Raw genomic sequence first — 12,421 nt, forward strand, 5'->3', positions numbered from 1 at the left:
ACTGGAATACATTACAACCTGAAATTATAATGGATTGCAGCTGTTCAAGAGGCAACTAGCTCATCACCACCTTCCCAAGGGCAACTAGAAACAGCAATGTATGTCACAGCCAGCAAAGTTCACACCCCCAAATAAATTAAAAATTGTTCTTCACAATGGGATTCGCTAGCAAAGCCAGTTTTCTCAAAAGACTTCTCTAATTGCTGCAATCCATGTGGTGGATATCTAACCTTAGGTGGAAGATCTGTTAGGAAGTTTAAGGATTCTGACTCTGTAGCAATGAATGAAATAGTAATACATTTCCAAGCAATCACTGTATGCAACTTGGAAGGTAGTTTGCTGATGATGGTGTTCTTGTGCTTGCTATGGTCGAAGTCACTGGTTTGGAAGTTGCTTTCAAAAGAATCCATAGCAAGTTGCTGCAGTGTATTTTGTAGTTGTAATGCACTGATGCCATGCTGTACTGATGATGGAGGGTCTAAATGTTCAAGTTGATGGATGTGTACAGGTCACAAGGGCTGCTTTGTCCTTGATAGTGTTGAAATTTTTCAGAGTTGTCACTGTGCCCACCCAGGCAAGTAGAGAGTATTCCAGAACTTTGCTGACTACTTCTTTGTAGATGGCCTTCAGACTTTGGAAAATCAAGATCACATTTAGCAGGTTGCAATAGCGATATAGTAAGGATCTCGTAGCCACTGTAGTTATATAGCCACTTTAGTTCAGTTTCATGTGCATGGTATCCCCTATATATTGATGATGGAGAATTCAACAATGGTAATGGAACTGAACATCAAAAGGCAGTGGTTAGGTTTTCTCTTGTTGGAGATCAGTTGTGGGTTGCAAATGTTACTTGCCATTTAAGAGCCTAAGTCTGAATGTTGTCCAGATCTTGCTGTGTAGAGCATTGACTGCTTCAGTATATGAGGAATTGTGAATGAAATTAAACATGCAACCATCAGTGAACATCCCCAGGTCAGATTTTATCTTGGGCGGATGACCACTGAAGAAACAGTTGACGATGGTTGGGCCTAGGACAGCCAGTGGATATCCTGCAGTGAGGTCTTGGGGTTGAGAAAATCCATTCCAACATCCACGACCACTTTCCTTTGTACCTGGTATGTCCAACTAGTGGACAGTTTTATTTTGCCCCACGAACTTCAATTTTAGGAAGGCTCTTTGATACCACACACAACCAAATGCTGCCTGTTATCAAGGATAGTTACTCTCATATTGCCTCTGGAATTTCAGTCTTTTTTTCCATGTTTGGATCAAGGTTATATTGACATCTGAAGCTAAGTGACTCTGGTAAAATCCAAACTGAATATTGGCAATCAAGCTATTGCTGAGTAAATACCACTTGATAGCACTGTCAATGACTCTTCCCATCACTTGACTGTGATTGCCAGGAGACTAATGGAGCAGTAATTGGCCAGTTAAGGTGGCCTTCTGGACAAATCTGGAATGGCATGGTTGTCTAAAGAAATTTATCAAGATTACTCAGCTATTCCATAATGGAATGATGGGCCAGGTCTTTTTAAATGGTAAATCATCCAATCCATTTGTGGGTGTTTTCAAATGAAATGAAGGAGTGTTGCTTTCTAGCACCTGTCCTCTTTAATGTTTTCTTCACCTGCACCTACAGTCACTGCTGCAGACATCAGATTGGCCTTCTTGAGGGTGAGCCTGTGGCAAGCAAGTGGCCCAGATGGAGTTCCCGGCCGTGCACTCAGATCCTGTCTGGGAGGATCTGAGGAAGTTGCAGAAATCTTTAACTCTCCTTACTAGATGTGAGGTTCCCAACTGCTTCAAGAGGACTACCATCTTTCCAGAGCCAAAGAAAAATCAGGCAACCTGCCTTAATGACTACCACTCGGTAGCTCTGACATCCATCATTATGAAGCACTTGGGAGGTTAGTAATGGCATACATCAACTCCAGCCTTGATCTATCACAATTTGTTGACCATCACAATAGGCCCATAGCAGACACCATCTGCCTGACCCTACATTCATCCCTGAAATATCTGAACAAGGACACCTATATCAGGTTCCTATTTATTGATATTAGCTTCACCTTCAATATTATAACTCCAACAAAAGTCATCTTCAAATTCCGAGACCTAGGACTCTGTTCCTCCTCTGCAACTGGATCCTTGATTTCTTGACCCATAGACCACAATCAGTAAGGGTAGTCGATAACACCTCTTCCACGATAGTCCTCAACACCGGTGGCCCCCAAGCCACTTACTAAACTTGTACACTCACAACGCTGTGGCCACATTCAGCTCTAAATCCATTTACAAATTTGCTGATGACACCATTGTGGTGGGTTTGATCTTAAATAACGATGGGACATGGTAGAGGAAGGAGATAAACAACTTCTGTAACGAGAGAAAAGAGCTGACGTTTCGAATCAAACTGACCCTTTGTCAAAGCTGACAAAGCTTTAACAAAGGGTCAGTTAGACTTGAAACGTCAGCTCTTTTCTCTCCTTACAGATGCTGCCAGACCTGCTGAGATTTTCCAGCATCCGCAGTAATTTGCTTTTATCCAGAGATAAACACTTAGTGGCATTGTGTAAAGATAACAATCTCTACCCCAATGTCAGCAAAATGAAGGAGCTGGTCATTGCCTTCTGGAAGCAGAGTGGAGGACATGCCCCTGTCTGTATCAATGGTAGTGAGGTGGAGATAGTTGAGAGCTTCAAATTCCTAGGAGTAAATATCACCAACAATCTATCCTGGTCTATATATATAAAACCTTTCTGTATTCATTGGCAATGAATCTGCACATTCATTGTCTTCTTTGAACTCGAAGAACAACCACCTGATTTTTGTAACCAGCAGGGGAAATGAGAGTTTTGAGATTGCTGGACTAATACTAGTGAGGTAAGACAAGGATAAGTGCTTGGTGTTTAGCTATATATAATTCATATCATTAACTTAGATGAAAGAACTGGATGAAAATATCCAAGTTTGCTGACAACATAAAATCACAAGGAAAAGTAAGCGATGAGGAGAATGCAAGGTCTTTGAAACAGATATTGACCAGTTAAACAAGTTGATGAAAATATAGCTGAGTATGCGAAAGTTTGAAGTAATTCACTTTGAAAGAGAAAATAGAAGAAAGAATATATTTAAAAATTGGGACCCTAAGAAATACAGAATACAGAAAGGTTAGTGGGCGGCATGGTGGCACAGTGGTTAGCACTGCTGCCTCACAGCGCCAGAGACCCAGGTTCAATTCCTGCCTCAGGCGACTCTCTGTGTGGAGTTTGCACATTCTCCCCGTGTCTGCGTGGGTTTTCTCTCGCAATCCAAAAATGTGCAGGTTAGGTGAATTGGCCATGCTAAGTTGCCTGTAGTTTTAGATGAAGGGGTAAATATAGGGGAATGGGTCTGGGTGGGTTACGCTTCGGCAGGTCGGTGTGGACTTGTTGGGCCGAAGGGCCTGTTTCCACACTGTAAGTAATCTAATCTAATCAAATGTTGCTATTTGAGGGACCTGAGTGACATTGTACATGAATCCCAGAAAGTTAACATGCAGGAACAGAAGGCAATTAGAAAGGTAAATTATATGCTTTCTGTTGTTACAGAGGGATTGGAATTGTTGGCATTTTACGAGGAAATATTCTAATGATCAAATACCAGGATGTAGAAAATGAGGCAGGCAGCCATTATGCATTTTAGCCTGCATCATTTAGTGTGAGAAAATATTCTATTGTTGAATTTATTTCTTCAAATAAACTAAACTCACATTTAGTTCACGACTCTTGGTGTGAGATTGCTAAGTTTGTGTTAAGCAAACATGCAACTGCAATAGGAGTGTATGAGTAAAGAAGTCTTACTGAAATTGTATTGGTCCATAGTGAGATCTCACTTGGAGTACTGTATAGTTTTGGTATCCTTACCCAAAGAAGTCAATGATTACCTTAGAAGGAATGCAGCAAAGATTTGAGACTGATGAGGGAATTGTGCTTTGAGGAGAGATTGAGTAGACCGGGCCTAAGTTCTAAAGTAAATAGCTGAAGACAAAATGAACGAGCTGGTTTGGATTTTTTTAAATTCCTCACATTCTGAAAGAGTCCCAGCAGTAAATCTAACTCCACTACTGAGAAATCAAGGTGAAAGAAAACAGAACTAGGGAGCCTAATGAATGGCGTATGCCCAAAACGTTGATTCTTCTGCTCCTTGGATGCTGTTTGAGCTGCTGTGCCTTTCCAGTACTACCCTCTCAAAACAAAACTACAGGCCAGTTAGCCTGACATCAGTTGACAAGAAAATACTGGAAAGTAGTATTAAGGAATCAATGCAGTTAGAAAAATGAAGTATGATGAGAACATGTCAACATGGCTTTATGAAGCAGAAGTCCTGTTTGACAAATTTATTAGAGATTTTAAAAATGTAACAAGGAGGACAGATAAAGGATGTAGTACACTTTAAGTTCCAAAATGCATTTGACAACGGTCACAAAACTGGTGCTTGGGATGACAGAACTGTCCTGCAATGAGAAGCTGAGTAAATTGGATCTATATTCTCTGGAGTTTAGAAAATGAGAGATGATCTCATTGAAAAGTTCAAGGTTATGTGAGCTGGTGAACCTAGAACAAGGGTCACCATTTCTGGATAGGAGACTAAGATGAGAAGCTTATCACTCAAAGTACTGGGCAGCTTTGGAATTCTTTACCCCAGAAACTGTTGGATATTTAATGGTTGAGACTTTGGTTAAAAACAAGAGAGTTGTTAATGAGTATGAAATTAAATCCAGTAGGTATAAGTATCCTCAAAACTGAAAGGTGGGAAACTGGAACAAAGGAAAACCTGTTCACATGAGTGAGTATACTTACAATGGCATACTGCATGTTCTATTGACAGAAGAATGGTTGTAATGTCCCCTGATTGTCGATAGGCTCGTCAGATCTAAAGGTGGTGGTTTCACTGTAATTTAAACCACAATAAAAAAGCATTCAGATTCATTAATATACTTCTGCTTTGAAAAATACTTTCCCATGATTCCCTTGATTTCACAATGCAAAAGCAGCTTTTTTAGCTAAATCAAACATTTATTAAGTACTCAACAAACAAAAATTTGAGCATTGAAATGGTAACACTGGATCATCTATCCTGAAAATAAAACCTATATTCCCCATATTGGGGTTATGATGGTTTGCATCCTTACTCAAGCAAAAAATTGTCCTAAACCACCCCTGCCCACTTACTCTGATGACCATGAGCATGAAGTATAGATACCCACTTTTGGAGTGGACCCTAACAGCATGCTTCCATTTTAGTGCAGTTTGTAAATTTGGACTCTTACCCAAAAAAGTCCTCATTTTTGTTTCTCTGTGGTTCTTTTGTACACTCCAAGAAGCAAATTGTAACTGTGAATCCTCATTTCTGTTTTGATCAAACTTCCTCTTCCTTAATTCTCCTGTTGTCAACATTCCCAATACTCTTGCTCATTACCTCCCACTTGCTGCTCCGCCCAGTCATTTATTTCCCTCCTTTGACCCTCCCACTGTCAGGTTCAGTATCCCTACCAGCACACACTGTTTCCCACTTGCTGACTCCTATGCCAGCTCTCTTTCTGTGAGAATGAGATGGAAGAGTCGCGGCAAGTGTCAGGGAACAAGGAAGGGGTTTGGAAGACAGAAACAGAGATTGGGGAAAGTGAATCGGAAGATTTGGAGAGCAGCAGTAACTGGGAGGATTGGCAAAAGTGTTGTGATAACTGTGAGCTAGTAAGGGGATTTTTGGGTCAGTTAGGTTCCTGGCACCCAACAGGATTTTAGTGTAAAAACTACAGATCAGGAATCTAATTCCCCATTCTAGGTGCTTTCTTGTGACAAAGTGACTTTTCTTTAGAGTGTTGAGTTAAGAGTGTTAAACAAGGGATAGTCAATAAATGAATAGATGTTACAAATTTTGGATATCCATTCTATATTCTTTTAGGTTCAGCATCACTTTCTTTCCTGTAATGCACTCAATATCTCTTCATCTTTACTGATCAATATCAAGTCACATGACAGCATGATCAGGGGTTATAGCAACAGATCAAACCTGGATAGAATAATCCTGGTCATGATTATTCTTGACACAGAAGGCCTTAACAGCTGCCACTCTCAGTCTCTGTCTTACCTACAAATTACACATATCATACCTTTAACATAATGAAACATGTCAAGGAGTTTCACAGGAATTTATGTGCTCCTGTGAAGTAGTATGACAGCGAGCAACATAAAAAGAATTAGCAGAGTTAACATTTTGAGTCCAGAAGGGTCACTCAAAATGGTAACTCTGCTTTCTTTCCACAAATGCTACCCAATCTCATAGAGTCATAGAGATGTGCAACACAGAAACAGACCCTTCGATCCAACTCACCCATGCCGACCAGATATCCCAACACAAACTAGTCCCACCTGCCAGCACCCAGCCCATATCCCTCCAAACCCTTCCTATTCATATACCCATCCAGATGCCTTTTAAATGTTGCAATTGTACTAGCCTCCACCACTTCCTCAGGCAGCTCATTCCATACATGTACCACCCTCTGTGTGAAACCGTTGCCCCTTAGGTCTCTTTTATATTTCTCGCCTCTCACCCTAAGTCTATACCTGTCTAGTTTTGGACTCCTCCACCCCAGGGAAAAGACTTTGTCTATTTATCCTATCCATGCCCTTCATGATTTTATAAAGCTCTATAAGGTCACCTCTCAGCCTCCGACATTCCAAGGAAAACAGCTCCAGCCCATTCAACCTCTCCCAATAGTCAAATCCTCCAACCCTGGCAACATCCTTGTCGATCTTTTCTGAACTCTTTTAAGTTTCACAAATCCTTCTGAAAGGAAGGAGACCAGAATTGCACGCAATATTCCAAATGTGGCCTCACCAATGTCCTGTACAGCCGCAACATGACCTCCCAACTCCTGTACTCAATACTCTGACCAATAAAGGAAAGCATACCAAATGCCTTCTTCACTATCCTATCTACCTGCGACTCCACGTTCAAGGAGCTTTGAACCTGCACTCCAAGGTCTCTTTGTTCAACAACACTCCCTAGGACCTCACCATTAAGCCATGCTAAGATTTGCTTTCGCAAAATGTAGCACCTCACATTTATCTGAATTAAACTCTATCTGCCATTCCTCAGCCCATTGGCCCATCTGATAAAGATCCTGTTGTAATCTGAGATAACCTTCTTTGTTATCCACTACACCTCCAATTTTGGTGTCATCTGCAAACTTACTAACTATACCTTTTTTGCTCACATCCAAATCATTTATATAAATGACAAAAAGTAGTGGACCCAGCACCGATCCTTATGGCACTCCACTGGTCACAGGCTCCCAATCTGAGAAACAACCCTACACCACCACTATCTGTCTTCTACATCTGAGCCAGTTCTATATCGAAATGGCTACTTCTCTCTGTATTCCGTGAGATCTAGCCTTGCTAACTAGTCTCCCACAGGGAACCTTGTCGAGCGCCTTACTGAAGTCCATATAGATCACATATATCACTCTGCCCTCATCAACCCTCTTTGTTACTTCTTCAAAAAACTCAATCAAGTTTGAAAGGCATGATTTCACATGCACAAAGCCATGTTGACTATCCCTAATCAGTCCTTGCCTTTCCAAATACATGTAAATCCTGTCCCTCAGGATTCCCTCCAACAACTTGCCCACCACTGACGTCAGGCTCACTGGTCTATAGTTCCTTGGCTTGTCCTTACCACCTTTCTTAAATAGTGGCACCACGTTAACCAACCTCCAGTCTTCCGGCACCTCACCGGTGACTATCGATGATACAAATATCTCAGCAAGGGGCCCAGCAATCACTTCCCTAGATTCCCACAGAGTTCTAGGGTACACCTGAGACCTGTTAACTTTCTCCAGCAATTTCTGAGTTTGTTTTAGATTTCTAGCACCAGCAGTACTTTAGTTTATTTTATAAGGAGAATTAGATCAGATGACTTAAGAATTGATCAAACAGGTAGATTTTAAGGACAGTCTTAAAAGAGGAGATTGAGCTAGAGAGGTGTTTGGAGGGAACTCCAGAGCTTGGGATCTCGGCAACTGTAGTCACAGTCACCAATGGTCAAGTGGTTAAAATTGGATTGTGCAAGAAACCAGAATTACAGTGCAGATCTCTTGATGGGTTGTATAGCTGGAGTAATTTACAGAGACATGGAGATATTTGAAAGCAAGGATGATAATTTTAAACTCAAAATTTAGTTTGGTTGGGAGTTACTGAAGGTCAATCAAATTTACAGGGTGTACTGTGCAGTTATCATTCAGGGGCGTGTGGGAGTCATCAAATCTAGAAGTAACAAGGATATAAGTCCATAAGACCATAACACAGAGGAGCAGAAGTTAGCCCATTCAGCCCATCGAGTCTGCTCCACCATTTGACCATGGCTGATAAGTTTCACTCCTCCATTCTCCCAGTAACACTTGATCCCCCATTCAATCAAGAATCTATCTATCTCAGTCTTAAATATACTCAATGACCTGGTCTCCACAGCATTCTGTGGCAGCGAATTCCTTCGATTCACCACTCTCTGGCTGAAAAAGTTTCTGCTTATCTCCATTCTAAAAGATTTTCCCTTTACTCTAAGGCTGTGCCTTCAGTCCTAGTGTCTCCTAATAATGGAAACATTTTCCCAATGTTGTGTGCAATTCTGGTCTCCCTCCGATAAGAAGGATGTTGTGAAAGTTGAAAGGGTTCAGAAAAGATTTAAAAGGATATTGCCAGGATTGGAGGGTTTGAGGTAGAGGGAGAATAGGCTGGGGCTGTTTTCCCTGGAGCATCGGAGGCTGAGGGGTGACCATATAGAGGCTTATAAAATCATAAGGGGCATGGATAGGGTAAATAGACAAGGTCCTTTCCCTGGGTGTCCAGAACTAGATGGCATAGATTTAGGATGAGAGAGGAAAGATTTAAAAGGGATCTAAGGGGCAACTTTTTCACTTAAAGGATGATGCATGTACGGAATGAGCTGCCAGAGGAAGTGGTGGTGGCTGGTACAATTAGAACATTTAAAAGGCATCTGGATGGGTAAATGAGTAGGGAGGATTTAGAGGGGTATGGGCCAAGTGCTGGTAAATGGGACTGAGTTAACTTAGGATATCTGGTTAGCATGGATGAGTTTGACTGAAGGATCTGATTCCATGCTGTACATCCTTATGACACTATCCATTTTGTCCAAGCCATTCAATATTCTGTAAGTTTCAATTAGATCCACCATTATCCTTTTAAACTCCATCAAGTCCTGACCCAGAGTTCTCAAACGTCCCTCATATGTTAAGATTTTCATTTCTGGGACCATTCTCATGAACCTCCTCTGAACACACTCCAAGGCCAGTACATCCTGCCCAAAATATAAATATTTTTAGAGATATAGAGCCCAAAATTATGCACAATACTCCATATGAATGAGGGTTTAGGGATGGCATGAGTATGAACTTGGCATTCAATACCAGTTAGAATAAACTCTTTGGTAGAAGGTTGAGAAATGCAAGTAAATTTCAAGCTGTAAATCATCAGGAGTCCCAGTGCATGCTTGAAATGGATGTAATCCCGCCACATGGTATCCCCACTAGTTTAATATTTAAATGAAGACACAATTTACTAGCTCAGTGAGATTAGATTGCAATTTACATTCCTTGTAAAATGCTCAGATGAAACATCTTTGAGCGCAGTTCCAACCTATAACTAATGAGTGTAAGGCCACAGCAGAAATATGGGCCTGATTTGGCTGATTCAGACATATTATTAATCATAGAGGCCACCAAAGTGTGCGGTCATAGAAATTAAAAAGTTAGACTGAAGTCATTATGAAGGGTGAATGAACCTTAGTTTGTAAATTGGCAGCAGTCAGGAGTGTAGGTTATAATGGATTCAATCCTCTTAATGACACTGCTACTAATAAGTTGTTCGATTGTATTTGTAAAAGTAGCAGTAGGATTGAAATTGAGGCAGACGACCAAGTACAGTTAATAAAGCATTGCCCTTCATTTAACATACAGTTGGAGTTGAACAGAAGAAAATAAAATCTTCCAAGTCCCAAAATATAACATCTCACATCAATTAAGTCAACAACTAACAAGCAATTTCATGAAATAATCTAAGCAACAGCTCTACACCTGTCTTTTTTTTTCCCAGTTGCCAGCTGCTCATATCTGGCATCTTCAGGTTAGTTTTAAAACTCCAATCAAGTTTCCCACCACAATTTCTTTCCCTGTTCTATTTTTATTTCCAGTACGTAATACAGGATATTACATTTTCTATTTTTATTTTTAATATGTGTGGTTTTCCAGAAGTGAGATGGAACACCTCCATTTGAGAAACTAAAGAGAAATCTGGGGCTGTCAGAGGAACAGCTTCACACCATTCCTGTACTAGCTCTCTTAATCAGAGAAATTATCTCAGTTACCAATGAACTTTGGTTTATTATTCTACCATTAATAGCCAATATCCTCTGTTTTCCTATTAGTCACTGTCTCTTGGCTAGAACTACATTGATGAATTCTGTCTCCTATCCCTCAGCATCAATCTTCCTCCTTTTCCAAACGTTTGAAAATTTAACGTGCCAGGCATAACATAAATAACTAACTAGGACATCAAATCAGAGGTTGAGAAACTCTGATTTAGAATACCAATTTATTGCTAAAAAAGGACTTTACACTCTTAGGATCAACAATACATTTGTGGCTTTAACTAAAATCCATCCCTCTCAATTAATACTCGTAGGCAAGCAAATTATAAGAGTTTATCTTATTGCAAACAAAATTACTTAGACATTTGCACTTACAAACCCATTGTTACTACATCTGCAGGATTTTGCTTTTAACCAATTTGCAATGCTATAAAAATTGTATGAGAAATTAAAGATGCCTAAATGAATTATTTCATAAATATGCCATTCTAAACTTGAAATGATGTGCAAATATTGGGACCTTTGAAAGCAGCCTTAATCTCACGACTTCAAAAGTGTTTCCTGTCTAATTCTGTACTCCACTTTAATGTGTAAGTTTCTCTTAGATATTGGTAGGAAAATATTATAAGTGCTCTTCATTCTCATGAGTACAATCTCAATAAACTAATAAGGCTAAAACCTTATACCATTTGAAACATAGGTATAAAAATGAGTAGATCAAATGTTATCCTTACTCTTTCTGACTCGAGGCTTGAGGTTCCTGTTAACTGGAGGAGGTTCAATGTCTGTGGAAAGTGTAGGCAATGGCAGATTGCCTTTGACAACTGATGGCAAGACCAGGTTTGTACATGCTGGACTCATGGGAATGTACCCATCTGATGTGCAGTCAGCTGCAGGCGTTATTGGAGATGATCCTGGATTCATAGGAACATAGCTGTCATCAGTACTGTCTGTGGTATTACACTGCTGGCCAGGAAGCTTCTGTTTAAACAAAGAGGAAAAAGGTGTGTTTACAAAACACCATGGTGAAACATGCCAGCACATCTGATGTAATGTACTATGTTTTAGATCACAGTAGGAGAGTTAATGTCATATACAGTGGGTTGAATTACCTCTTTCCTAGTTTTCTTGTAAATAAACAAAACAATTGAGATGCAAACTAAACCAACTGTATTCAAACATATTACCTAAGAATTTGGTAGCAAAGTGACAGCAAGTTTAATGCACATGTGCTAATCGTGTAGTACCTAGAGAAGAAGTGACAATCCATGAGTTGCAAATTACCACAAATTGATCTCAAAACACTTTTTTGTGTTCATTTTTAAGACAGCTTTCAGTGTCTAGAGACACTGGAGGGAGACAAACCACGTGCTTACTGTAGCTCAAGTTTCTTCCTAGGGGTTGCTAGCTGTAGTTTAAGGGACAGCACTCCACATCAAATGTAGCTGGTCAGGAGTCTCTCCTGCTCTTACAATCCAGAGGAGGGACTTGTAGGTTGCCAATTAACTTGCTTGGAGATTTTATGAACACACCTTCTGTAACCAGCAAGTCTTGGGATGGGACTCGAAACAAGTGCTTCTGGATAAGAAGAAAGCACACTATGCACTGAACCACAAGAGCTCCTCCTGTTTGTATTCTCAGATAGTAAACTTATAAATTTTAAAATTTGAATTTTGATTTCCTGCTTTTCACGCCTGTCCCTCCCATTATTTCTCTTTCTGTACTTGATTTCACTCTAATTCAGCCAACTCCTTCTTCATTTCTCTGTTTCTTTCTCAATGGTTGAATTCAATTGGTTAATAATTTAACCGTTCATTCACTAGCATCATCGAATCATATAGGCCTGGAATTTTGAAACAACAGGAAGAGGCCCTTTGGCCCATCATGTCTGTGCTGCTCATCAAGCACCTATTTCTCCTAATCTGACTATCCACACTTAGCCTGCTATGGCACTTCAAGAGTTCATCTAATAATTTGTTAGATGTCT

At 40.2% G+C, this 12,421-nt stretch overlaps 1 protein-coding gene across 2 annotated transcripts in view; it reads right to left on the reverse strand.

Annotated features, from left to right (window-relative positions):
• gab3 (GRB2 associated binding protein 3) overlaps positions 1-12,421 on the reverse strand; it is a 135,290-nt gene that overhangs the window by 8,330 nt on the left and 114,539 nt on the right. For both annotated transcript variants that reach the window (XM_072595285.1, XM_072595284.1), the window contains exons 6-7: positions 11,169-11,415; positions 4,845-4,935 (exon numbers count right to left, since the gene is read on the reverse strand). In XM_072595285.1, coding sequence (XP_072451386.1) covers positions 4,845-4,935; positions 11,169-11,415 — 338 coding nt within the window. The remainder of the gene's footprint in view (positions 1-4,844; positions 4,936-11,168; positions 11,416-12,421) is intronic.

The sequence above is a fragment of the Chiloscyllium punctatum genome, chromosome 25 (genome assembly GCF_047496795.1).
Source record: "Chiloscyllium punctatum isolate Juve2018m chromosome 25, sChiPun1.3, whole genome shotgun sequence".
In the NCBI taxonomy this organism is placed as follows: Eukaryota; Metazoa; Chordata; class Chondrichthyes; order Orectolobiformes; family Hemiscylliidae; genus Chiloscyllium; species Chiloscyllium punctatum.